This window comes from Rhamphochromis sp. 'chilingali' (assembly GCF_963969265.1).
Source record: "Rhamphochromis sp. 'chilingali' genome assembly, chromosome: 10".
NCBI classification, from domain to species: domain Eukaryota; kingdom Metazoa; phylum Chordata; class Actinopteri; order Cichliformes; family Cichlidae; genus Rhamphochromis; species Rhamphochromis sp. 'chilingali'.
Genome location: NC_137937.1, coordinates 22,793,287 through 22,820,087, shown reverse-complemented (window position 1 = coordinate 22,820,087; position 26,801 = coordinate 22,793,287). Strand labels below are relative to the sequence as shown.

The 26,801-nt window shown below is 39.7% G+C and overlaps 2 protein-coding genes across 5 annotated transcripts in view; one reads left to right on the top strand and one right to left on the bottom strand.

The window, feature by feature from the left end:
* bmpr1ba (bone morphogenetic protein receptor, type IBa) overlaps positions 1-19,562 on the top strand; it is a 66,007-nt gene extending 46,445 nt beyond the window's left edge. For 2 of the 3 annotated variants that reach the window (XM_080893468.1, XM_080893469.1), the window contains 10 exons: positions 13,664-13,826; positions 13,920-14,019; positions 14,217-14,319; positions 15,178-15,274; positions 15,378-15,516; positions 16,066-16,258; positions 16,522-16,819; positions 16,928-17,103; positions 17,195-17,325; positions 17,411-19,562. In XM_080893468.1, coding sequence (XP_080749594.1) covers positions 13,664-13,826; positions 13,920-14,019; positions 14,217-14,319; positions 15,178-15,274; positions 15,378-15,516; positions 16,066-16,258; positions 16,522-16,819; positions 16,928-17,103; positions 17,195-17,325; positions 17,411-17,536 — 1,526 coding nt within the window. In that variant the 3' untranslated portion in view covers positions 17,537-19,562. The remainder of the gene's footprint in view (positions 1-13,663; positions 13,827-13,919; positions 14,020-14,216; positions 14,320-15,177; positions 15,275-15,377; positions 15,517-16,065; positions 16,259-16,521; positions 16,820-16,927; positions 17,104-17,194; positions 17,326-17,410) is intronic. The other variant, XM_080893470.1, reaches the window with a different exon arrangement.
* A 106-nt stretch (positions 19,563-19,668) lies between these two features.
* The window catches only part of LOC308403754 (netrin receptor UNC5C-like), a 192,360-nt gene continuing 185,227 nt past the window's right edge, over positions 19,669-26,801 (bottom strand). For both annotated transcript variants that reach the window (XM_080893459.1, XM_080893460.1), the window contains 2 exons: positions 25,372-25,550; positions 19,669-23,413 (listed from right to left, as the gene is read on the bottom strand). In XM_080893459.1, the coding sequence (XP_080749585.1) occupies positions 23,251-23,413; positions 25,372-25,550 (342 nt within the window). In that variant the 3' untranslated portion in view covers positions 19,669-23,250. The remainder of the gene's footprint in view (positions 23,414-25,371; positions 25,551-26,801) is intronic.

Sequence of the window (26,801 nt, the reverse complement as noted above, 5' to 3'; positions counted from 1 at the left end):
TTTTGTGACCTTCCACCTACACCACGCTGCAGCCTTCAATGTGAGTTCTGGGAAGTGAGGAGCGAGCGTGATAGCTTACATTTCATTGTCCTTGGTGGAAATAAGCACGGCTGTATCAGTTTTCACAGTCAAAGCTCCGCCAGTTGCTTTGCTTTTGTCACTGCTCTCTAATGAGACTGTTGCTCTCTGTGGAATTTCAGGTGTTATTTTATCTGAATAAAACATTTACCTGGTTTTTGGCCAAGATATACACATCACACTTGCTGCCTGTGTTCTCGAGCTCCTAAGAATTTGCCATAGTTCTTTGAGTTTATTGTAAAAGTAACATACTTCATACTTACGGATTGCCCTGGCTGTTAGTTTTTGAGAAAATCAAAAGCAGTGAAAGAGATGATTCCCATCAACTCCAAGTGAATTCATTCAATTGCATTTAGGGATGCAGAGAGGGTCTCTGAAGATACTCTGCTCTGAGGAAGTCATTAGGCATTTTGGAATAAAACACAGCTTTAAAAAAATAAGAAAAGAAGCACTTGAGATGTGACTCAGTGTACCGTGCCGTTAGTTGTGCTTTCCATTCCTCACCCTTAAAGCTTTCTGACAGGATGTGTTCTGTTCACATGCAGAAAACTGATACCTCATTAGAACTACTGATGTCCTGACTGTAACGTTGAGCCAGAGGGGGAACATTTTAGTGCTTGTTATTGGTTTTCTATTAGTATTTGTTTTCCCTTTGTCAATTTTCTATGTGATTTTTTTTTTCCCTTCTTTTTCTTCTTCAGCTTGCACCAAAAACCATGGCCTGACCAGGCTTAACAACCTGGTACCCAGAAGACTAATGTGGTGACATTTGAGAATTTATTGTTCTACTATAAAAGTAATGACACAGATATGAGTCTCAAATACACCATTTTTGATACTGACACTTAAGGGGCCTGTAAGTGTTGGGCTACTCCTTTTAATCTTTGAATTCAGGTGTTTTCAGTTACATTGTCATAGATGTATAAAACCAAGCTCCTAGCCATGCAGTCTGCCTTTACAAACATTTGTAAAATACTGGGACATTCTATAGATCTCACTGAATTGGAGTGTGATACTGCAAATAGATTGTCACTACTGCAACAAGCCAGTTTATGAAAGTTCTTCTCTTGTAGATATTCTACGATCAACTCTAATTGGTATTATTGGCGAATTTAAGCATTTAAAAACTCCAGCAACTTGTTACTGAGTGCTGAGGGTTGCTGAGTGCTCAGGTTCATGGTGGTAATGCTCTGCTGACTCAGGAGTTTCAAACCAGCAGCATCATCAGCACAGAAATTGTGTGCTGGGAGCTTCATAGCATGGGTTACCCTGGCTGAGCAGCTCCTGTAGCTGTAGTGTGTCGGTTACCCAGAAGTTCTGTGTATTCGGTTTGTGATGATATTGTGACTAGAAACCATGTAATACCAATAAAAATCAGCAACTTCAAAGTAAAAAAGCGAAACTTTTCTCAGGTGAAGCAACTACCAGTGGTGTAATGCACAACATGGGTTGAAACTTGATTGTGGTAAAATGCATTAGAGGGTTACTCTCACCACCTGGAATGGCTGTTATAGTGGGTAACCATCAGCTACAAAGCAATGTGCAATAAGCAAATTGCATTATATTTGGATGGGGCTATAGCGCTGAGAAAAATGGAGGAAACAGTCATCTTAGAATGACCTCTGAAAGGTGCAGAAAGGGGAAGTGTTGAGAGTTTGGGATAGAGGGGTATTACATCCTGTAATGGATACAGATCCAGTAACTTCTATCCCAGTCAGATTACCGGTCTGGCGCTGACTTCTTAAGACACAGCTGGAGCAGGGGAAGCTGTGTGTGTGTGTGTGTGTGTGTGTGTGTGTGTGTGTGTGTGTGTGTGTGTGTGTGTGAGAAAGAGAGAGAGGCAGTGTAGAAAGAAAGGATAATTTTTATACAATAATAAGCACTGATATTATGCGAGTTTCAGCAAAATCCTACAAACTATTGCCGGAATGATTAGAACAGAAATTTGTATTAATAGTCCAAAGACATATAATCACTTGTGCTATATATATTTTGCTTATTAATATAAATTTCAATGGGTGGCTGTTAGTAAATTCAGCATGTGGATGACAGCTAGGCATCAAATTACAAAACTTCTATCTTGGAAATCAAATTTGCTGCGATTATGCGAGAAAAACGTCTTTATACTCTGATTGTGTGAGTTGATCACTCTCTGCCCAACATGGTCTAACACAATAAAGTGATAGACAGATAACAGGTGAAGGGGAGTGGAGCAAAGGAAAGCTGGCTGTGACAACCTTAGTGCACTGGGACTATGAGGGCTTAGGGTTTTCCATGCACTCGCACTCCCTCCATGATATCCTGCCCTCCCAGTCTCACCACCTGGAACTATTTTTTGGATTGGGGAGGGCGAGCAGGGAGTGGAGAGGGTAATTGATCGTTGTTTGGGGCCCGTTACTTGAGTTCAGGCTTCTTAGAGATATTCAGTATAGAAGATTTGGTATTGTTTAACATGAAGAAGAGGGTAAATGAACGTAAGGACACGCAGAGAGAAAATAGTGATCCATGTCAATGTCAGTCTCGATAGGAAATCAGTGCCCGTCTTATATTTTAAGACATAGCAAGCGTTTTCACAAAGTTAACTGTATACTTCAATCTCTCCTTTTTCTGTTTAAAAACTAAACATTTTGTCTGAACCCTGTATACCAAACAATTGTTGAGCTATTTCTAACTCGATCACTTTTTGAATCTCGTGTTCCTATCTGTAGCCTTATAACCTCATCTACAGGTTTACTTGTTTGAGTCAAGTATCTCGAACCTTTAAGGACGACACCACAATCTGTGCTTTAATTCTAAAACATATTGGCCATTAGATATTCTTCAGTTTCAGGCTTTGGTGAAAAAATAAAAGACAGAATGAGGCAGAGAAAATGAATAAATTCACTACTTAACTTGAGGTCATGTGTTGACTTGTAACCAAATGGCTTTGCAATAGAGTCATTGTATGCTTTGATAGGTACCTAATCGGTGTCCAGATGGTGTGTGTGTGTGTGTGTGTGTGTGTGTGAGAGTCTGTGTGCTTTAAGGGTCTAGACAACAGCTTGTTTGGCCAGTTAGATGGTGCAGAGAAGGCCTGGAGCCACTGATGTGCTGATGGGTGATATGCGACTTAGTTAATGGGAAGCTAATCACGCAGAGGAGACTGTGGGACGCGTGCAGCTGTAAACATATGTAGACTTATGCAACTGTACTCACACCCGTGCGTGCACATGGATGTCCACATCCCCCGCATTATTCACATGCAAGTAGGAAATACATTAATATCCTCCCACGAAGCACACATACGTACATGCACACATACTCTGCAGACATGCAGGGTGTAGATGGATGGAAAGTAACAGTTTAAGCATGTGGAGATGACGGAGACAGCATAGACCAGAACTCCTGGAAATAAACACATGGCAGCTGTAATGTTAACACCATCAGCCCTCCCTCCACACACACATAAACCTCATGCACACCCTCTGCTCCCAAAGCTGCCAAAAAAAGACACTCACCTACACACATATTTTCCTGTTCTCATTCTCACCGCTGAACATCTCTGATTTACATTCCGTTACGTTATCATTTAGTATAAGCAGACGCTGTCTTTGGCTTAGAGTTCTGCACGACAACTGCTGTGTGTGTGTGTGTGTGTGTGTGTGTGTCAGTACGTTAGGTGTGAGGTTTGGTTTACTGACGTGAGGTGTTTTGATTGCCCCTATTGAATGCTACATTATTCCAGAGAGAGGAATTGCACAGTAATTTATGGTCTCCTATTACAGCAATAAGTAGGTGTTTGTGTCTCTGTGTGTGCATGTGTGTATTAAATGGAGTTTTAGTCGACATTATAGTGATTTACAGAGTGAATGCACTTCCATTATATGAAATAAATCTAAATGGTCTCATCAAGATTTTAACTCGTTTAGAGAAATTATAACACATATCTGTGTTTGGCACTTTTTTTGCACCTGTGATGCTCCACAAACAACCCACAACCCAAACAACCCACTGTACTCATAAACTAACTGGCGAAGCTGATTCAGAACTTTAAAATGAAAATTCATAGATATTAGGCAAACCTGCAGTTACAGAGATGCATACATTTTTATATATTTAAATTCCAGCACTTGATGATGGTGTTGGGATCACTTGGAAGCAATCAGTGGTATGGAAGAATATTATTTAAAATATATTATCATGCATTTATGTGCTTGTATTATGTACATGTTTTAATGTTACTATAGTAAGCCTACAATTAGATCTAAACATAAGCTGGTGGGGATCTGAATTTTTAATTTTGTTTTTCTTTCTTTTACCTTTTGATGGAAATAAATATCTCAAGTAGTTTAAATGTGCATATGCATTCATTTTTTTATTTGATTATTTCACCTTACAAACCAAAAGAGCAACTTGACACTAATAGGTATGGAAAAAAGTGGCTTCATATGTAGAATCAAATCAGGTCACAGGAGTTCAGCATCAGAGGAAATGAAACTCCAACTTATTAGATAAAGATAGTATCAAATGATGGTTTGAAAAGCAGCTTATTCTTATAAATTACCCAAGTTGGAAAGACCATCCAACTGCCCAGTTCACAAGTTCACGGGCAGTTGGTGTCTCAGAAACAAACCCATATTGCATTTTTATATTTTGATAGTTTTTAAATTTTCTACTTTTTAGTTCCAGTCCCAGTGTCCTGTGGATGGGAATCAACCTCCAGCCACTCGCAAAGTCAAAGCAGTTCCCTTCTCTTGTCCCGTCTCAAATCCAGACATTAATAACAGAGTGACCCCAGTGTTTCTCTCTTTGCTGGGTTACTGTGACTCATGTAAACTACTTAATCAAACTTTTATCTTAATCTGAACATTAACTGTAATCAAGCTATTTGTGTGCATTACAGTTGAGTAAAGGTAGACGTTTGGTCTTGATCATTTGGAGCCAGCAGTTTTCCCACTGAGCCATTAAGGGTTTTACAAATGCCAGACTTACATTTGAACTTTGATTTTTCAGTCAGTGTTGCCTCAAGGAATACATGCACATTGAGATTTGTGAGGCCTATATGAGTGCAGTGCTTTGTATTTAAAGTTTGTGTCACTCTGAGTATTTATTTAAAGAACTCATGTAGCTGATGTGTGTTTAAAGTGGCTCCATTTTTTTTCTTTCTGTCAGGAGAGGAAAAACCCCCACATATTTCCATCTGAGCAAAGAAAGCAAGCTTCATTTAAATGAAGGTATCAATTTGAGATGGTTATCTTGTACAATGCATGTATATTTTTTCTTGAGTTGTAACTTTCTGAGACAGAAAGGGAAACAGTGCAAAGTCACCGCAGTTGGAAGCAATTCTAAAAAGTTTGCTTTTTGTTTGCAACCTTTAGACACTTTGCACACTTAAACACTTCCAGCTGCTCAGTAATTTTATTGTATGTTCAGAACTTGTATCGGATGGATAGATGGATATATTTTGTGATGCAAATGCACAAAATCATGCAATTTTGATTCACACATAAAGGATTGACAATGCAAAGTATCCTCACTGTGCAAACGTGGTTCTCCATTTCTAGATGCAGTGTTAGCTTGTGAAATGATTTTGTGTTTTTATTTCTCTGTTATTATCAGACAGTGTGTGTTTCTGGGTGAAATTTTAGGCTTGAGTTGTTACATTTGCTATGGCCAGCTATCAGCTTGGCAGGTGTGAGGCCATTGTTTATCAGTTTATAGGCATGGTTTTTGCATACCACCATGATGGAACAATGAGTCACATGATGATATCATGGGAATAGCACATCCAATATGATAAAAATAGCTGCCAAGCTTGAATTTACTGAAAGGGTGTGCATATTGTAACCTAATGCTGCTTATTAATGAGTGTGCATCATAGTCTGAGCATGTAATGTTTTAGTTTTAAGCCTTTTTTTAGAGTGTGAGGTAAATGATAGTATAATCATATATTTTGAACACACAAGGTGGTCAGACATTTTGCTGGGATCGTTTGTATATTAATATACACCTGTATTTTATAGGTTACACATTTGTGCCAGTGAATGTGCCTACTTACTAGGGATGGGTGTTGTTTAGGTTTTATCCGATACCGGTGCCAAACCGGTACTTTTGAAACGGTGCCGGTGCTTAAAGAATGGAGAACACAAAATTGGTCCAAAAACCTCTCATGTTCAGCTGTTTTTTTGTAAAAAGATAACAATATTAGCCTTTTCTGCAGCTATGGGGCATATATGGTATCACTCTTGGCTGGAAGCAGTGCTTAAACAATGGAAAAAAACACAAACTTTATCCAAAAACTTCTCATGTTTAACTGTTTTCCACTTTTTCTTTGGTCATTTTAGCCTTTTTGTCCAGGGTGAAGGGAGTATCTGCCATCAAACAAGAAGACAGCCGCATGTAGCTATGATGATGTTTGCTAGTTCACCTTACATGCATTAATTTAATAACGTGGTTAGCCTACTCAACGTAAATTACACACGAACAACATTAAGCTACTCACGCAGAGAAGAACGGCTGCTGCTGCCATCATCATCCGTCATCATTTCTGCTACACTGGCAGGGCTAGGGGCCAGGACTCTAATCTTCGGGTTTTTGGGGGATGTTGCTAACTCCAGGTCCGATAACTGGCAACCCACCCGCAGTAGATGTGCACGGTGTGAGGTCTTGCAGCAAGCTATCAAATACGGCGCATTTCTCGGCTTTTAAAAAAACGCTATGCGTCGCCAGGTGTTCCGTTGGATTTGAGGTGTTACCTCCTTTGACAGTATCACAGTATCAGCTTAAAGCACTTGTTGCAGGCTGCTGAGTTTGCATATTTTGCTGTGAAGTACAGCCAGACTTTTGACCGCTTCGCCTTGTGCATTTTTAATCTGTAGCTCTGCTCTAAAAGAACATATGTACCTGGACCCGCCTACTATCCTCGGAAACGTAAAATGATTGGCTAGAATCTAAAGTGTATCATAGCTCAGGAAAAAGAAGCACCGAAATAAAGCACCGAAATGTGCGCTGCTTTTCGGTCTGGTTATGCCATGATGGCACCGGATACCGGTACCCATCCCTACTACTTACTTAAAAAGTATTTTGGAATATTAAAAACATGTAGGGTGAAGGGACTGATGTCTGAAAACAGCATCATTCAAGAGCAAGAAAACAAACAGTGGTCAGATGGATATACTGCTAAGCAAAATGATTTTATAAGCAGCCCATTGTGACCTTAAAGTCAGAGTTGCGTCATGAAAGAGGCTTTCTTCTTACCTGGCTAAATCCCCATGATTACCTATTCTGAACGTGGTCGGGAGCAGGTTGTGTTGTCTTTTACACTGGTGGAATTTCAGCTACAGGACACACTCCCAAGAATATCTGTTTAATCAATAAAATTAATTTCACTGTGATCTGCTGACAAACTAAAGCCATTTCTAATCTATATTTTCTTAGTGTTGAGGTTGAATCTTTCCAGCTCTAAAATCCCTAGATTATAAATTTTCTGTAGCATCCGTGAGACTGTTCTGCTTTTGGTGTGCCACCCAAATATTTTTAGTGCCCCCCCATATGAAAAACTACTGCTTTAATCACCAATTTATCATCATTATGTAGTGGTTAACATATTTTCTTGGCAAACAAAAGGTCGCCTGTTCAATTCCAGCTGAAAACACAAATCCCCTCAAGGTTCCATCAGGAAGCGCATCCAGCGTAAAACCGCTAAATCAAACATGTGCAGATACCAGCTGTGGTGACCCCTTGTGGCAAGGGAGCAACCTGTACTATCCATATCTGATAACATTTCTTGAGTAGGCAACACTCACAGGGATCATTTTTTTGAAATTGAATTGAAATAATATGATCCATCAAACACACGCACAGAGCTTGAAGCAGAAAACCTGGCTTAACAGAGAAAGTTGATAGCCACCATTGTGACACCTGTTACCTCCAACTGGGGTTTAGGCTTTTGAATATAAAAATTCATAATGTTTCAGTCACTGTACATGCTGTATTTCTCAAACAAGCATTCTTTTGTATAAAAGAGCAGATGCTTCTGTGCATCTGTTGGAGTTCACCAAAGCTTTTTGTAGCTTAATTTATCTCCTACAGTGGCCATTTCAATAGATAAGTAGGAGTGTTTCATATAAGAAGTTATTCAACACTGAAGACATTGTTGCAAGTCAAGTTGTTGTATTACCTCAACATTAATCCTTATTGACTCACTTGTGTATTCCATCTTAATAAAAAATTAGTTTCAGGTGGTAGCATGTAGTTAAATTAGGACACAATGTTTGAGTCAGATTTCAACCAGTGGCATCAGACTCACCGATCCAGCCAGATGCCTGCTCTCTGTGAACTGATGTGGGCCCACAGACGTCATGAGAATAAGAAGGAAAGAAGCCTTTCATGAATAGATCAGCTGGTCACCTTTCTGTCTTTTCCTTTTGCTTTGCTTTGTCACACCTCCATCAAGGACTGTTTTATCATCTCCCTGCATTCTGACGGGAATGCTGAAGGCCTTCTGGAATTAAGGCTACGGATAGATTTGAAAACGGCATTTTCGTCTGAAAACGCTCCGCGTTCACAGTAGCGTTTTCAGTCGTTTTCACAGAGTTGTGCGTCCACGTTGAAACGGCCAAAAACGCTTATGTTCCAGTACTGTGCATTCATGAAGCGCAAGAAGATTTGACCTGCCTCATTTCTGTCTGCCGCTTATTTACTTTCCAGCTCTTTGAAACGTCACGGCAGAATGTTGAGGAAAACCACCGAGTTTTTTAAATGGACTAACAATGAGGTGGAGTTGTTGCTGCGAGTAACACAAAAGTACAAAGTTTCAAAAGCGAGTGAGAGTTAAAGAATTTGAAGAAAAGCTATCTGGATCATGTACAGACTGATATCTTTAGTAGGGCTGTCAAAATTCAGAGAAAACAAAACAACTGCTGTATAATGCCCTCCGCTATCTTAGTGTAATTGGTCACATGACTGCGTCACATGACTGCATCACATGCCTAAAATGCGTCATCATTTTAGAAAGTCTGCGTTTTTACTCTCCACACTGTGACGTGAAAGCACTGTTTCCAAATGTATGCATTTTCGAGAGCGTTTTTCAAAATGCTGCGTTTTCCATCAGCGAAACCGCCGTCTCAGTGTGGACGGGAGGCCAAAATGGAGAGAAAACGATGTGTCTTCAAACGAAAACGCATTAGTGTGGACGTAGCCTAAGTCAGAGTTCCAGCATCCGTTGGCCCTTGTCAGGAATTCCCATGAAAGAAGAGAAACAGAGACACACACAGCATAAAGCTGGCAGCTGCTGACAGCTGTATAAGCAGAGAGTGGCTCAATGCTTCATCAGTGTGGCATAATGAAGGATGTCTGAAGGGCTGATGATTATGTTGTTGTGTTGGAGGATAAAAAGCCTGAATGCAACAGCTTCCCTTGCTCTCACTTTTATGGTGCTGTTTTTGCTGAAGCAAATCTTTTAAAAGCTGATTGTAGTCTGAGCCATACAACACCGGGCACTCTCAGACCACAGGAAATGTCTCGTGGTTCTACAGCAACTGTTGCTGGAAACACCCCCATTTATCTGTGTCGGAGGACCATCATAGTTCTTACAACTCTGTTTTTGGAGCTCCTATTAAACAGTAGAGATAGCTGTAATGTGATTTGTCCAGACATAAGCATGGGTTGACCGGTCGAACACATAAAAGCAGGACTGACATTTGAAAAAAATGGTCATGGTGACATTCGCCCCAGTGGAAAAAAAGCAGAAACATGAACTGACAGTAAATCAAAACTTCTGGTTGGAGAAGTTTCCATCAAAAATGTGATTCATTCTCTGTCTTTCTGCTATTAATTGCATTATTTCTCCCTCTATTAAAGTAGTATTCCAACTTTTTTTTACTTATGCTTGAAGTGTTTAAGATTTAGAAGTGGAGATATAGGTGATTAACACTTTATCCCCAGTATATTATTCTAAACTTACCATCGGCTATAAACAAATGATCAGAATATTATGTTCCATAAATATTTATTCATGACGTTAAACTCCAAAGAAATGAATTGCAGACGGATATTTCTCCTTAAGATCTTAAAAAAAACGTTAAAAAAACAAATAGCAAGGCCCAAACACTCAAGATTATTTTTATTGTTAATTGGTGTTCTATATGGTGCCTCGTTAACATGGTCAACCACACAGTTGGGGAGAGAGCACTTTGAGACACAGATAAAAGCAAAGCACATTTGAATTTCAAAGCAAATTTAGCCAAAACACCAGGACAGACAACCTTCACTTCCAAGCATCCAGCCTTCAGATCGCAAAGTGGGGTTCATTAACGCATTCCTGCACATGTGGGATGGCTCGGCTCATCTCAACACTGACAGGAACAAGAACGTGGAGATAAGACCTGGAACTGAATGTACATCAAGGTGGAGAGAGACAGAGAGACACAATCTTAAGAGTGGGAGTGAGAGCACGGGAGGGGGGGGGCTTTTACCTTGTGCGTTTCTTTTAGTGTACAGACTCGACTGTCAAACACCAAAAAGATGAACTGCTACTTTGAGAGGAGAAGGGGAGCCGTGTTGTCAAATGAGTGTGTCGTAAGTGGAAAAGGGGAGGGGGTAGTGTTTACATGGACTTTGGTGAAAGAGCTTTTCTGGTAGACCTTGTTTGACATGGCCAGGATAACTAATGAATATGCGCGCTCTTTCTCTTACTGTTCCTCTCTGTCTATCTTAGTCCACATCGCTTCTCTTCATCTTGCTCTCTCATGCACAGCATCACTTCTGTCATTGTTTTTGTCTTCTGTAAATATATTTAGTTTTTCATTCTTTCACCTTTTTAAAGAAACACGCTGCATAAAATGACATTTGTTGAAAAGATGCATTCAGCTTTTGGGTTTTTTATTTGGTTTTTTTCAAGGACCGAGTGGGGGGTATGGACATGGTTGTTAATTGAGTGTTGACAATGGCCTTATGTGAGGTTAGTGGTAGTTGGTAAGATTTTAGCATCACCATTGGTCACTAATTGAGACCAAACCGTGCATGCTGAAATGTATTTACATTTTCATTAGGGAACAACCACCAGGATCTCTGATGAGAGGCCGGCAAATGAGCTGATTGATAGACGTTCAGCACATTTTTCTCACCAGCCACAATCAGTTAACGTCCAGTTTTACACAAAAATAAATAAATGACTTGAATGTCTTAAATTCACTCAAGGCTATGTTTTTCTTTTCCATGAAGATAAGATTGTAGAGTGAGAGCTTTGCACTTTGTCAACCAACTGCATTTTTCACCTTGGTCACTCTTCCTCCTTATAAACAGATGGCACAGGCTTATAGAGAAATGACTCAATACCCCAGGATCTCTGTAAAGATAAAAGGCATTTTTTTTGTAAGAGGTGGAAAACTAAGACCAAAAAAGTGTCACAGTGTACCAGTGTTACAGTTCGAGGATAATGTAGTTCCTTTCCTTTTTATACAGTCACAAAAAGTTCAAGAACATTAAGTTGGCCACCTGGCTCCAGTTTTGGTGGATGAATGGCATTCTACATTTTTTTCCTTCGTTTTGCTTCTTTCCTTGTTTGTCTGCCTCCCACTGTCTTTCTCACATGCTCACGCCGACGACAGAGCAGTAGCCAAAGATCCCAGGTGCAGGATGGATGTGAAGGGCTTTGTGTTTTGTCAACAGCGCAACAGCACCTCACATGACAATCCAGTGGGCTCACGCAGGGAAGACGGGGCAAAGAAAGTGGAAGATAAGAAGAGGAAAACAACGCAGTAGGGAAAGATAGGCAGGTCATGTGGGTGAGAACCAAAAAAAAAAAGGAAAAGAAGAAGAAGAAAGGGTTGGAGAAAAGTACACAAGCAAGTCTGAATGGAGAAACGAAGGAACGCATGTAGGAAAGAAGCAGGGAGGCGCTCGAGAAGAGATATGGCCTGAAGAAGAAAGGGGGAGTTTGAGGTCTGCAGCAAAATGAAACACAAAGAGAGTGAGCATTATGGAGTGATGGGGTGGAGGGCAGAGTGAGAGAAAGGGTGGAAAAGGCCAGTGGCCTCTGCTCTGTCCCCTCTGTGTGCTGCTAAACTGCCCACCAGTTCCCCGCAGCTCTGTCACTTCTTGTTTGCTAATCCCCCATTCTTCTCCCCCTCCTAGTCTTCCTCGCTCCCTTTCTCTCAAATTGGTCAATTGTTAATGTGACCCCTTTAAACCCCACCATCCCTCTTTTGCAGTATCATCAACATAATTATCTGTGTGTACAAGAGGGGCATTTAGAAAGGGAAGTGCTAGATGACAAATGTCTATAACTGTTTTTAAAAAAATCTGTCCCGAAATAAGAAAAGGCTGCTCATGAAAACACTATCACATTCAAACCCTGCACACACTTCCTTCTCAAGAGGCTGAAATAGGAGCAGGAGAGCAGATTCTGTATCTGCTCATAGTTTATTTCAGCGAAGAAAGAGTCATGCTTGTTTTGGACCATCTGTGCTTGCAGCTGTAAGCATCTGGTCCCAATGAGCATGCTCAGATGAATGAATATCTTAAAAGCCATGAAGGAGAGACACTTCCGTGATCCCTTTTTTCCCCTCAAGTGACAAACAGGTGCCCTTTTGAAATAGGATAACGAGGGAATACAACAGCTTCGGGAGCTGAAGCATTTGTAAGGGGACTGTGAGAGAGAGCGTGTTTCATAGCAGGTGTTTGAGCTCAAAGTTTTTTGGGTTTTTTTCCCGTATCTGGAATGTTGTCAAGTTTTTCTTGCACATTTTATCTTTATTTGCATCTTAGTAGATTTTGTTTCATTAGAGTAGGTACGATTATATTTCATTTGAGTCGGTTCACTCATGTGAACTGGATTTATGATGTGAATACTGAGTACGTAGGGTTGATATTTGTCATCTTGGCTGGGATCTATTCGCTCAGTGCTTCGCTGAGCAGATATTAAGCTTCTCCCGCAGGGGAGATTAAAAAGCTACAGGTGCACTGAAGGTTCATGAAATGCTCCATGAACAGCAGAGTCCGAGTCACAGAACAAAACCACTTACAAAATGTTACTAATGTAACGAACATATCGGAGAACTAAATTAATACAACTGAAAAGCAAGAGACGTCTGAAAGCAAAGGAAGCAGATAATTATTTTCACAGTTTTGTCAGACACTGAAAAAACAAGAACAGTCAATACAGCAACTCCCATGAAACAGTTTTATCAACATATTACAAAGCAGCTTATTCGTCACAGCCTACTCTACATGAACAGATGTAAGGACTTGTGTTGGGACATGAGGTAGTCGTAATTCTGACTTAGAAATGCCATCTGAATACAAATTTTGTGACTGTTTGGGTATCTGTTGTAGTCCTATTAGTGACTATGTTAAAGCCTGTGGATTTTACATATTATTCCACAATTGCAGTACAACTTGTTTCCCACTTCAGCAGACTATTCAACCTCCAAGTCTGGCTATGCTACTGCAAATACTTGTTGTGTTATTTAATAGCACATGTCCAAATTCTGCAAGCCTACTCTCTAGCAATGTTCTCTTTCTGAAAGTTGAGATGTGGATCTTCATCATTTTGTTTTTCTCCCATTTAATTTTTTGTAATTTTCTTCTTTTCTCTGTTGTATAGGCAACATATTGGACAGTATGCTGCTAAAAGCATCCAGTAAGGAGGCAGCAGAGAGTGGGAAGGAGACTTTTGGCAGCACAGCTCCTGCTTCCTCCTCCCAAAGACTACTGTGGTGTCACTGTTATCACCACTGCCCAGAAGATTCAACCAATAACACATGCAGGTAAAGAGAAACACCAACAAAAGCAAGTATTTATTTCATAACATGTCATGTTTCTGGTCGCCTTACCTACTGTCGCTAAATCTGCCTCTGCAGGACGGATGGCTACTGTTTTACAATGGTGGAGGATGAGGGAGGGGTGCCGGTCCAGACGGCAGGTTGCCTTGGGCTGGTCGGATCTGAATTTCAGTGCAGAGTAAGTTGATGAAAGTAACATTATAATCCACATAATTTCTTCCTCTTGCTGCCATTTTCTTTTCATCATCTGGCACAAATCCTTCCAAAATTAATTTAGGTGGTAAGCATTACAAGAGGTTAAGTTAATAAAGCAGGAAATTGTAACCTAACTGTAGATGCTAGCCAAGTACCTCACATGACTTTTCCGTCTTTCAGGACGCGGGGAACTCACGTCAAAGGCGGTCACTAGAATGCTGTACAGATGAAGATTACTGTAACAAAAATCTGCATCCTACGCTGCCACCACTCAAACCTCCTCGTGAGTTAATTTATCCAATTTCTGCTTTTTCCCTCGTTGCAGATGAAATGCACAAAAACACCAGTAGTTCTCCAGTTTGGCAGCGGCAGTTACAATGATAGATACAAGATCCTGAACTGTGGCTGATGGTGTGACAAGACACGAGATAAAAGACAGAGACATGACATTTTCATTGAGTCAAAGGAGGCTCAAGTGAAGGAGACGGTGTCAAACCGTCCTGGCGTGTCAAGAGCAAACTGGTGTCTCATCGTGTTCAGAATTAGACTGCCTGTGTGTGTGTGTGTGTGTGTGTGTGTGTGTGTGTGTGTGTGTGTGTGTGTGTGTGTGTGTGTGTGTGTGTGTGTGTGTGTGTGTGTGTGTGTGTGTGTGTGTGTGTGTGTGTGTGTGAGAGAGGGAGAGAGAGCCTTTCCGTGTGTTTGAGAGAAAGTAAGCCTAGATTCCCAGGGAAATCACAGGCCCCAGCAGACACAATCAATCTGAAACCCTATCATAGGGGATCAGGAGGGGAATTCATCGACTTGGTCGAGGGCTTCCTCTCGCTGTTGACTGGGGCCTTGAGGGAAGAAAGTGTGTGCCAGAAGAAAATGAAAAATTGATGAGTGAAATATGATTTGTACACAGTTTACTGTACTTTAGTCCTTTTTGTTTCCTTTACATGAGGCACTTTGGAAATTTCAAATTCTTTGTTTTTTCCTGTGTTTTAATGTGACGTTTCTGGAGTATAAAGAGAGTTATTGCATTTTGACATGCAAGAATTTTTTTGCATTTAACTTAGATGAGGAATTTGATAAATGACTTTTCATGACTTTAAACATTTCTGATGCTTTTTTCAATGTCTCTTTCATCCTCCCCCTCTAGTCTACGTAGATGGGAAGATCCACCATGTGGCCTTGTTGATTTCAGTCACTGTATGCACCCTTATATTGGCTGTCATTATTATTTTCTGCTACATCAGGTAATTACATCTTACAATGAAACAGTAAAACAAACTTCATTAGGGTTTATTGAAACCTCTCTTTAGTGAATAATTAAAACTGACATATTGTGATATTTTACAGGTATAAACGACAGGAGTCTCGTCCTCGCTACAGCATTGGTCTAGAACAGGATGAGACATACATCCCCCCTGGAGAATCTCTGAAAGACTTGATAGAGCAATCACAAAGCTCTGGCTCAGGCTCAGGGCTCCCTCTATTGGTGAGACACACTCACTACATCTAAGTGACAGTTAAATCAAAAAGATGCTTCATGGACGTGAACATCCTGGTACTTTGGTCCAAATTCATTTTGTTTTTTTCTAACATCAGGGTGTGTAATAGTTGTACATTTGATACTTATATGCCCATCATGATATCAAATTTTGGCATTATTGCAATGTTTTTAGAAAATGCATTTATTGGGTGTTTGACCTTTTTGGCAAATGTGTCGACAGTCTGCAAATAATGTGTGCATCATTGACAGAATATCGGTATTTAATTTCTGTGTGTAATTAATACACTGTTATAGCTACAAGTTACAAGTATTTGTTTTGGGGGACTTCTTTTAATCTTGGGTAAACCTTGAGAAATGTGCCAAGACACAATAAAACAGTACCATTCCTGATTTTACTTCATAGCTCCCACATCTGACGTTCACTTAACCTTAAACTGGAGTTTTAATTCTGAAGAAATATGACAGATGTGGTGAAACACATGGGTCAGATTTTATCTAAGCATTTCCTTCTTTTTTTTTTTTGCTTCTCCTCAGGTCCAGAGAACGATAGCCAAGCAGATTCAGATGGTGAAGCAGATAGGCAAGGGGAGATACGGAGAGGTGTGGATGGGCAGGTGGAGGGGAGAAAAGGTAGCTGTTAAAGTTTTCTTCACCACTGAGGAAGCGAGTTGGTTCAGAGAGACTGAAATCTACCAGACTGTCTTAATGAGACATGAGAACATACTGGGTGAGTCTGTTTGTCTAGTACTTACTACCTTGTCTCTGCACCTATGTGAGAATTTCTTTGTTTCTCAGTGCTTTGTGTTGCTCTTTGACTTCAGCTAAATCAAAAAAGGTGCCGAGAAAGGAGATGTAAAGGGGCAAATTAAAAAAAAAAAAATTGTATAAGTAATATAATAGCACCATACTAACCAGTCCTAAGGGGAAACTGCTGAATGTTAAGGTCCATCTTTCTTTGTGTTCCATACATCCCCCCCCCCCCGTTCACAGGTTTTATAGCTGCAGATATTAAAGGAACTGGCTCTTGGACCCAACTCTACTTAATAACTGACTACCATGAAAATGGATCATTGTATGACTACCTCAAATCGACCACTCTAGACAATAAAGCTATGCTGCGACTGGCCTACTCCTCTGTGTCAGGACTCTGTCACCTCCACACAGAGATCTTTGGCACCCAGGGCAAACCTGCCATTGCTCACAGGGATCTGAAGAGTAAGAACATACTTGTGAAAAGAAATGGGACCTGCTGTATAGCTGACCTAGGACTGGCTGTCAAGTTTATCAGGTGAATTTCTCATGAATGTGTTCTATTTAGGATGAATGATGAGAAATATTGGAATTCATGTATTTAAAGTAATTTTTGTCCTTATTACTTTGATGTCTGACTCTTTAGTGACACAAATGAAGTAGATATTCCCCCCAATACAAGAGTCGGTACAAAGCGCTACATGCCTCCAGAGGTTCTGGAAGAGACTTTGAACAGAAGTCACTTTCAGTCTTACATCATGGCTGACATGTACAGTTTTGGGCTCATTCTCTGGGAGATTGCACGTCGCTGCATCTCAGGAGGTAAATGGAGTGAATAAATAGTTGTAGCACCTTCTAAAAGCTAAACGGCGTCAGAGAGGAATGTGACTCTTCTGTAACGTGTTTATTGTAGGAATCCTTGAAGAGTACCAGTTACCGTACCATGAGCTGGTTCCAACAGACCCTTCATATGAAGACATGAGAGAGGTGGTCTGCATCAAGAAGCTACGACCATCCTTTCCTAATCGATGGACCAGCGATGAGGTAAAACATGGAAAAATATTCTACATTACTCTTGCAGAAACGAACAAATCGGCAATCTCTGTAACATAAGTTTGTGTTTCCTCAGTGTTTGAGACAGATGGGAAAGCTGATGACAGAATGCTGGGCCCACAATCCAGCCTGCCGCCTCACAGCCCTACGGGTCAAAAAGACACTTGCCAAAATGTCAGAATCACAGGATATCAAGCTGTGAGAAAGCACTGCCTGGTGTGTGTTTACACGCATACAAAAGGCAGGTACTAACACTGGCTCTATTCCAGGCCGTACAAGCTGGGGGTTTTTTTTGTTTGTTTGTTTGTTTTTTGGGGGGGAAAGGAGGGGGAACATGAAGCAGAAGATCACTTGGGGGATCCCATGATGACATACTTTGAGTTCAAATGCTGAGAAATCTGCAAAGTCCCCTCAAAAACAATCAGAACTAACTGTGCATGGTCCTCTTCTGTTCTTCAAAGAAGATGAGACAATTACATTTCCGACTAGTGTGAAGACTCTAAAGCCAGATATAGGTTCCTGTTCACATGCTCCAAAGGCCTTGGAGAAAGAGACTTGAGTTTGACTTGGCACTGTACATGCTGAGATACACAAACAGGCTACTGACCAGAGAGTGGAAGACTATATGATTGCTTTCTGTGAAAGCTACCTTACCCGTAGATGAAGGTCTGATTAAAAGAACCGAAGGGATGTGCGTCAAGGCAATCTGTTATTGCAGCATTACACCTCCTTTCTAAACACTTCCTTGGATTGAATACACTTTTGTCACTTTTAAATAGCTTTAAATTGCTCTTTGTTATGACAAGTGACACTGTGACAGAAATAAACATATTTTGAAGGTGTACACGTTTCGATTGTGGTGATACCATTTGTAGACACTGAAGAAAAGGTAAATTTGTTTTGTGAGCTAATGAGAATACCAAACGTTTTCCATGTACAACTTTAAGGTAATTTGTAAAAACAAAAAAAACAACGTAATAATAATAAATAAGTTAATATGTATAAATAAATCTAGATTGGGGCTCTAATGACCTCTGTGTTTCTTTAGGCTTCTTTGGGACATGTATTAAAAATAAAACCTGCCTCGGAAGAGGCGGCGTTTCACCAGTGGAATGGTTAAAGCAGAGCAGTGCCCCCCATAGCCACTGTAGAGCAAGTACAGGAAGGAAGGCCTATCACACAATCTGGAACTGCTTCACACAAACTGTAACGTGAAGTTTTGCTTGATTATCTAGTGATCCATTATAAATGTGTGGATTTTTGTTAGTTTAGGGGTGCCAAAAGTTGCCATGTCACGGCTCATTGTTATTATTCACTAATTCCCAATGACTGTGGCTCCCGTAACAAAAAGATGGAGTGTATTTAAAGCAGTGGGTTTAGCAGTATGCCCTTATAGTGAAAGAGTGCACTAAGAAGTTGGCTGGTTCAAGAAAGCACCCAAGCCTCACCCAAAATATTAAATGGTAAATGGCCTGTATTTATATAGCGCTTTACTAGTCCCTAAGGACCCCAAAGCGCTTTACATATCCAGTCATCCACCCATTCACACACACATTCACACACTGGTGATGGCAAGCTACATTGTAGCCACAGCCACCCTGGGGCGCACTTAAACCACAAGAAGTTAACTTGTTGACTTTATGAAATTTTTAGTTCCTACTTACAAGCCGCCCTTATACATGTACATTAGTGTTAAACTATTTCAGTATAATAAACCAGTTCTGTTGAACGCAAATGGCACTTTGGCACTGATCAAGTCAGTTTCTATTAGGCAAGTTCCTCCATTAACTCAAACTCTCACATAGAAACATTCCACTGTTGGGAAACTTCATGATGACATATTTCTCCAGGTAAAAAGTTATCACAGTTAGGGGCCTTGTTAGATCATCCACAGTGGTGTGCTGTCACGACATCAGTGATTTCTCTGACTGGCTTATTTTATTTTATTTTTTAGCTTTCATAATTCCTCAGTTTCCATTTCCATTTCCTTCAGAGGTCACTGAATTTCAATCTTGCTCTTGTCAACAAAACGACAGCGTTTTTCTTGTGGATGGAGGTTTTGGTGTGGCAGATTTGTTGTGATATACAGTAAATGCCCTTTCTTTCCTCTTGGGTGTTGTGCCTTATTTGATCTGTATCTGCTGTAGTTGTCCGTGAGAGAAAGTCGTGTTTTTATTCAGTAAAAGGTTGAACATTCCCCCCCCAATAAAGTGTTTCACTCATCCAAATGGCTGATGTTCAATTTCTGATAACTGAATGAGGTGAATACTAACAAGTCATTGCCTCTTACTGTTAAGACACGCGCTCCATATTTTCTTTGTTGGAAAAAAAAAAGAAAAAAGCAGCATGCCTCATTACAACCCACTGGTGCTGCTGAGCACACAGCATGTTAAATAGTGACACCATAAGGATTTTCCGTTTCAATTTCCTCCCCTTCAGGCTTCTTTATCCCACAAATTATTGAGTCTGGAGCATGTAAATGTGAATTTCACAGAAATCATAAGAAAAATAAGTATCGGAAATGAAAAATATCTTTTTTCATGCGCTACAAATCGGATTTCTGACCAAGTTGGGATATTACACGCAAGTAAAAGTTGTGTTGAAATAAGCCACCAAATGCAGCACAGGTTTTCAGCATTGCTTATAAATATAATTTATTAATTGTCTTAAAAATTCTTTCTTACACTTTGTACAGAGAACAATTAGAGGAGATAGAGAGGCAAGCATTCAGCAAGATTGAGCAAGACTCATGAAGCGTGCCAGAACTAGCTAAAATGGACCAACACTATCCCACACTAATCAAATCAAATCACTCCCGATAGTAAAACCAGGAGTGCACGTACAAGGACAGCTCTAGATAAAGACTTCTATCATGATAACCAATGCCAAGTTTGCATAGTAGACACTGCTTTTACAAAAAGGAACAAAAGAAAAACTTAAATTAAAAAAAATCAAACATACAAACTATTAACTGTACTGCTTTTTCATTTTCAGAAATTTGCCAAATATAGCTGACAGTACACAACTGTACACACTGGAAATAGAAAATATTATATTTTTTTTTTACATACTTAGATATCTTAATACTACTTTCTTCATTTTCACATCATGAAGGATCATCTCCTGGAGGCCTACACGTGCTCTCCTCATGAAAACCTCCCTTGTCTCGCTTTTGCTTTTTTAACAGAAAATCGATTCTTCTGGTAAACTGTACACTTCAAATCTGAGGTGGAGCTATGCTATTTTCATTTTTTTTTTTAAACAATTCCTAATGTCGTAGTTCAAAAAAATAGATGTTGTATGACTGAATTCAGCCTTTAAAGTTGTCAGTGATGTCGATGATCAAATTGTATAAAAGAGGCATTGTCATGACCTTTGGGTTCATGTTTGTTTCAGCTGATGACTAAAATATTTTAGGCTTTTATCCTCATAAGGTTTCCCATCCCTTTTACTTCCTCACATATGACATCACCAATTACATTTGAAAACATCCACTCTGTCAGTTAACCGTACACCTTTCCTGCTGTGAGCTACGCAAAATCAAACCGCGCGTACTTTTACAGCTGGTTTTACACTGATACAAGAGGTCTGAATCTTAAAGTCGCACATATTTGAACAACTGTACAAAGAAAGGAAAATCTTTGTGAAAAATCAATATCTCAAGGTTTCCTCCTGAGCGGGCAGCTATAAGATAAAATCTCTCATGACCCAAGGTAAATACTTGACCTTTTGTACCAGTGTTAAACTTGACCTCTGCCTCCCTTTTTGTCTCCTCTACATACCTGATGTTCAGTTTCATATGGCGTCTCTCCATAATTCAAAACGGAAATACCTAACTCCAGTTTTTGAATTTTTCCCCTCTCAGGGCCAATTGTAATTATGCAAGTTGTTCTGCAAACACAAATATATTACACTTCATGTTACATAACTCCCTTTATATGATTTTTACCTGTAAATTGTAACTTTGTCATAGATACACCATGACTGGAATGTTAGCTGCTAAGTAACTGATGCAGATTCCCCTCATAAATGTCACACATATAAACACAATAAAGCTGGCAAAAAAAAGTTTATGTAAATAATAATGAACAATGAACAAAAATACGTGGTAATAAAAGCTCTTTAGAATGAACATAATGATAAGCATGTATTTACACAATCAAAATAAAATAAAAATGAAAACACTTAAAATGCTCTTATTTATCAAAGGCCACTGGATGGTGCTAGTGACCAGCAAAGTCATGGCGACGATCACAAATGAAATGCCACATGTGGCCTGATGGCAGATAACACAACTGAAGGAAACTTGAATATAATTGATTAAAATCGGTATATTAGTAGTAGATGAGCTGCATTTAATTCACTGTCATATAATTCCTGCAATCAAATCAAGTTATGTTTTCCACCCCCCCATTTTTTAATTTATTTTTTTGCTTTGTCCGTCTGTCCAGAAAGAAGCCCCAACAGTCTAAAATAGACACTTCTGGGTTGGAGGTTGTGGTCAACTGCTGGTTGTTAAGTAATAGAGAAGCAGCATTAGTGCAGATTATGTTGAGACTCTCAGTGGTTTGAGATGCACTTGTAGTTTTGAGTTTGCCGTTCCTGTTTTTCCTGTCTGGATCGTGTTTTTTTTAATGTATTTATTTATTTATTTTAAAAATGTGAAAAAGCAATGATAAAATAAAAACAAAATAAAAGTCTTAGATGCTTTACTGCAATGTACTGTGCATGATGATGAGCTTTACCTAATAATCATTATATGATTATCATACATGAAATCTTGAAATCTTACCATAAAAAAGATTATTAAAAAAAATAAGTTATTCTTGCATCCTTCAGCAGCATAATTATCTTTGGACTGGCTTTTTGAATTAAAAAAAGAAGAAAAGAACATTAGAGGCATTGGAAGCAAGTCAAATTGCTTTTGTGTTCATTTTTCTCTGACCTGAAAGATTTTGATGGTATTTTTGAAAAAAGCCTTAATCTTAATCAACATCCAATTGGAACCATCTTTATGATAATAACCCAAAGGGGACAGTTGTTGTTGTCTCGGGCTTGTTTCTGGTCAGGACCCTTGATTGACAGTCACTTTGTACTCATTCTTGTATCAGGAAATGATCCACACATATGGACAGCAGAATTCATAGAGCGTTCCCTAAGAAACGATATAAAGACGACAAACTGTACTGGCAAACACGTACAGCCGAGGCTCACAAGAGAGGACTCACTTCTTTATCCCCCTCTCTCATTATCTGTTTTCCGTTCAGATGATCACCTGCCATCGCTTCCATCATTTTATGTTTATGTCCTCCCTCTCTTTTGTAATCAGTTTAGCTTCGCTCTGTGTTTGCGCCCATCTTTCTTAAGAGTCTCTAACTCACTCTCTCCGTTTCCTCACTCTACCTTCTCCCACTCTTCTGTAATCAGTTTACCTTCTTTCCCCTTATGATTCTGTTCCATTCCTACAGAGGTTTCCAAGGTCAGTACCTCTCTGCTGCTTCTTGTTCTTTGCTTCTCCTTGTTCAATATTAAAGTAACAACAAGAGAACAACCGGTGTTACTATGGACAAGCTTTTTTTTTTTTTTTTTTTTTTTTTTAGGCGTGTGTATGTTTTTCTGTGTTCCTGATAGATAGGTAGGGTTATCTCTCTTTCAGTCACATACGACACTGCAACATTTCGCAAATACACATACAAAGATACATAGATAGTTCCAGCACACAGCAGTTAAGGTGCCTCACCTATCTGTTACCATGTCGGCATGATTACCATGGTATTTAATCGGTGCTCAGTCACCACAGTGGCAACTTTTCTGTTGCTAATTGGTTTGTTGCCCTCGCTGCAGGATCAACCATCGACACTTCACGCGTAATCATCTCCAGACCTCTACCATTGTCATGGTAACTGCAGTGTTTCGTCAATGTTCCGCTGTCATGGAGGCAAGGCTACTGTCGTGGCGACCCATTTCTTCCAGCACAGTGGCCAGTTCATTTAGGTCTCCATCAGGGAAATGTTGGGCCTCCCAGAGATCCAGGATTACGCCTGTTGGACTGGACTTGGTGGCAAAGTAGTTCAGGTATCTGAAATGAACATTAAGGAGTGAGGGGGTGAGTGACAAAGCATAGATAAGTCAATATTATGCAACAGACAAAGATGAATTCCGATTCCAAATTATTTTTAAAAGATTAAATTGGAATATTTGAAATTTGCTCTCTGAAAAGCATGGGCAGTGAATGACTCAGCAGTGTGACGTGAATGGCTTTATTGTCTAATCGCTAAGACAGATTTCATCCAAAACTTTAAAAGATGTGTCAGGGAGGGTTTCAAATACACTTGCTGGACACTCAGTACAGACAGTTTGACCCTCCTCATTGAGAAAGCACACATAAGATGTGGAGAAAGTAAAACAAGCCTATGTTATCTAATGTGATGTTAATGTCATTATGAATTTTGATATTTAGACAGAGGTAAAATAAATAAATAAATAAAATATGGAACGACCATTTTTCTCTAGCTGAACCATTTTCCATGATTCACATTGTGAATGCATAATATGTAATGATTGATGCTGATTATTTTATCCGCCCATGTGGGATGTGTGATGAAAAAAAAAGCTTTTGAATGTGAAATTCTAAGTGCATAACATATAATATAAAACATTCTGAAACTTCTATTTAACAAGGTGATGAATTATTTCCCTCTTCAAGACTTGAGACTATCGCACAATAAAGCAGCACAGACAGAAGAACTTACTATAAAGAAATACACTTTATCGGGTCCTCTATAGTATACCATTTGCTATTAGCTGTGGTGTAAGGAAGCATAAATGAAATTTGACAGGTTAATTTCCTTTTTTTTGGACATTTTTATTACCTATGTTCACTTCAAAATATTTTAGACAAATGTGGGGGAAGAAAATGTTATTGCATTAGAACTAAACCGTGGCGAGTCAAAGTACACAGTGGCTGCAGAGGAAAAGTCTGAGACATCTGTGACAAAAATCTCAATTTCTTCTTTAAAGTGCAAAAGCCAGAGATTGAGCTTCACGGGGTAAAACCGAAGCTTTTTGTTCTTCTGTAAATCCTAATCTAATAAATAAATTCCTATTACTTTCTCTCCAACTTTGTTTCCCTTTGTTTCATGTTCTGCGTCAGACTCCATCTGCCTGCAGTATGCGATAAGGAGTATCCTGCTGTTAAATGAACTCGACAGCTAAGATTGGCCTTTTCTTTTTTGTGTGAGTTTCCAGCATTTGTTTTAAAGCCATTTCACTGCATTGGATCAAAACTCCTAAACTTTCTGAGTGTTTCTGCGTGTGCCAGAGTGGGTACATTTGAGGTCTCATCATTTATATATACATGAAAAGGTTATGTAAGGAATAAGGACTGTGACCGCAGATCGTGAGTAACACTAAGAAGTAAAATGGAAATGACGTAGCAGCCACTAGAGCAGAGGGGAGAGAAGATGATACCCCCTTTGTTAGACCTTTTCATCGTGGTCCTTTTGAAGAGTACCTTTTTAAGTGGAAATGTGGAAGTAAACAACAATTTGGCTAGCTTTTTCGCCCACTGATGAGGAATATTTGGTGCCCACATCAACACACTGCTTCATGAGCTGGCTGCCTGCTGGGACAATGATGTGCACTTGTGCCCAATTATCCTCTCAATATCTGGCTATGCTTCGGTAGCTGCTGGTAAACGAACCTCCAGTCTAAATCATTAGGACACACATCTGCACACAGAGTTTCTGCGGATGTTACCTGTGAGTTAAATCCAAAGAGGAAATGTCCTTTTAATTTACTAATCAGGAGTCCAGCAGTGCTGCTTTGCCCAAGAGAGATTCTGAAGAGATGCAGTTTCAAAATACTGAAAGGTGTTCAAGGACTTGATCAGTTAATTTCTACTGAAGTGCAACAAGTGATTCTCTGTGATTTTCTTCTGGTGAAGAGATGAAACAGGCTATTATTAAGCCTGAATGAGGACTCAAATCAAGTAAAACAACTAAGAGAAGCATCCATAAAACAAATGCCAAGTGTCACCTGTCAAGGTTGAGTTTGTGGGCCAGCATCCTCCAGTCATTGCCTCTGGTCTGTGGTGCATCCAGGCTTCCACACAACTTCTGTCTGATGGATAAAGGAATCCGAAAGGCGTTGGGCCCCACTAAAGTTGTAATGTTACTGGCAGGGTCCATCAGGGATGTGTCTATACAGTGGACCTCCTGAAAAGACAGAAAGAAACTGGTCAGTTGTTATTTTAAAGGCTCACTCTCTCTCTTTGTTTGTGTAATTCCAGCAAGCTTGAAAGTCAATGTTTGGTATGGCCACCGTTATTCTTCAACAGATTTTGAAGTCTCTTATGCAAGCTTTCTTGTAATTTCTTTAAGTAGTCTTCAAGAATAGTTTTCCTGGCATTCTGAAGAAGATTCAAAGCTCTTCTTTGGATGTTGGCTGTCTTTTGTTCCAGTCAAGATGTTTTAGCCATGCTGCTTCAATAATGTTGAGGTCCGAGCTCTGAAGAGGCCAGTCCATAAGTGACAGAGTCTCTATCCAGGTATGCTTTCAGTGTATTGGCAGGGCATTTGGGATCAATCTCATGCTGAAAAATGAAGCCAATCAGATGCTTTCCACTTGATACTGCATAGAGGGTCAATCAATGTCTGATGGTACTCTTCTGTTTTCAGTTTTGATAAGATCCCCGACATTGCTAGTTGTAGCACTAGTTGCACATGCTGATGATGATCTGAAGCAAAGATTTAAAATTTGCTTTCACCACTACATAAAACCCATGATGAGACTGTTTCAGTGAAGAGCAGGGGAATCAACTGGGAAGACAGATGCATCTCTCAGGTCCTGTGTGTCCTATTTGTTGTTGTTTTTTTTTGGCCTACCACTTCTTTTGTTCTTTACTTTCCTCAGTTTTTTTTAGGACAAACTGTACATCATCGAGTCACACCAAATTTTCAGGTAATAGTTTTTTTGCGAATCACCTTATTGGTGCATAAATACCATTTTCTGCCTGTTAAACTGGTTGGCATTTTTCAGAGTTTAAACAAATGAAATGAGGGAAATGAGTTTTTGTGACAGGCTGATAGTGACAAAGTGCCTAAAGATACAATTCAAAATTGTTTTTTACTAATTTGTCTGTTATGTCTAGTCACAACACTGCTTCTTCCCCTGATGCCTGTTTGGGCTTGAATAAAGCCTGGAGATGTTGCTCTGCCTCCTTGGAAGCAAACAGAAAAAAAATGGTGGCTCAAGACTTTTGCACAAAAATTATTCATTAAGAGAAATGTTGTTGTATCCCCAGACTCATACAGTACATCTTTTGCAATAGCGACACAGGATGGGGATGGTTCTATAGACGAAAATGTGCATTTATGTAAGAACCATCATATTTCTAGTTCACCCACATCTCTGCCTGGCTGTCTCTATTTGCTGCTTGCCTTTGGTGTAACCAATTACATTTGGTG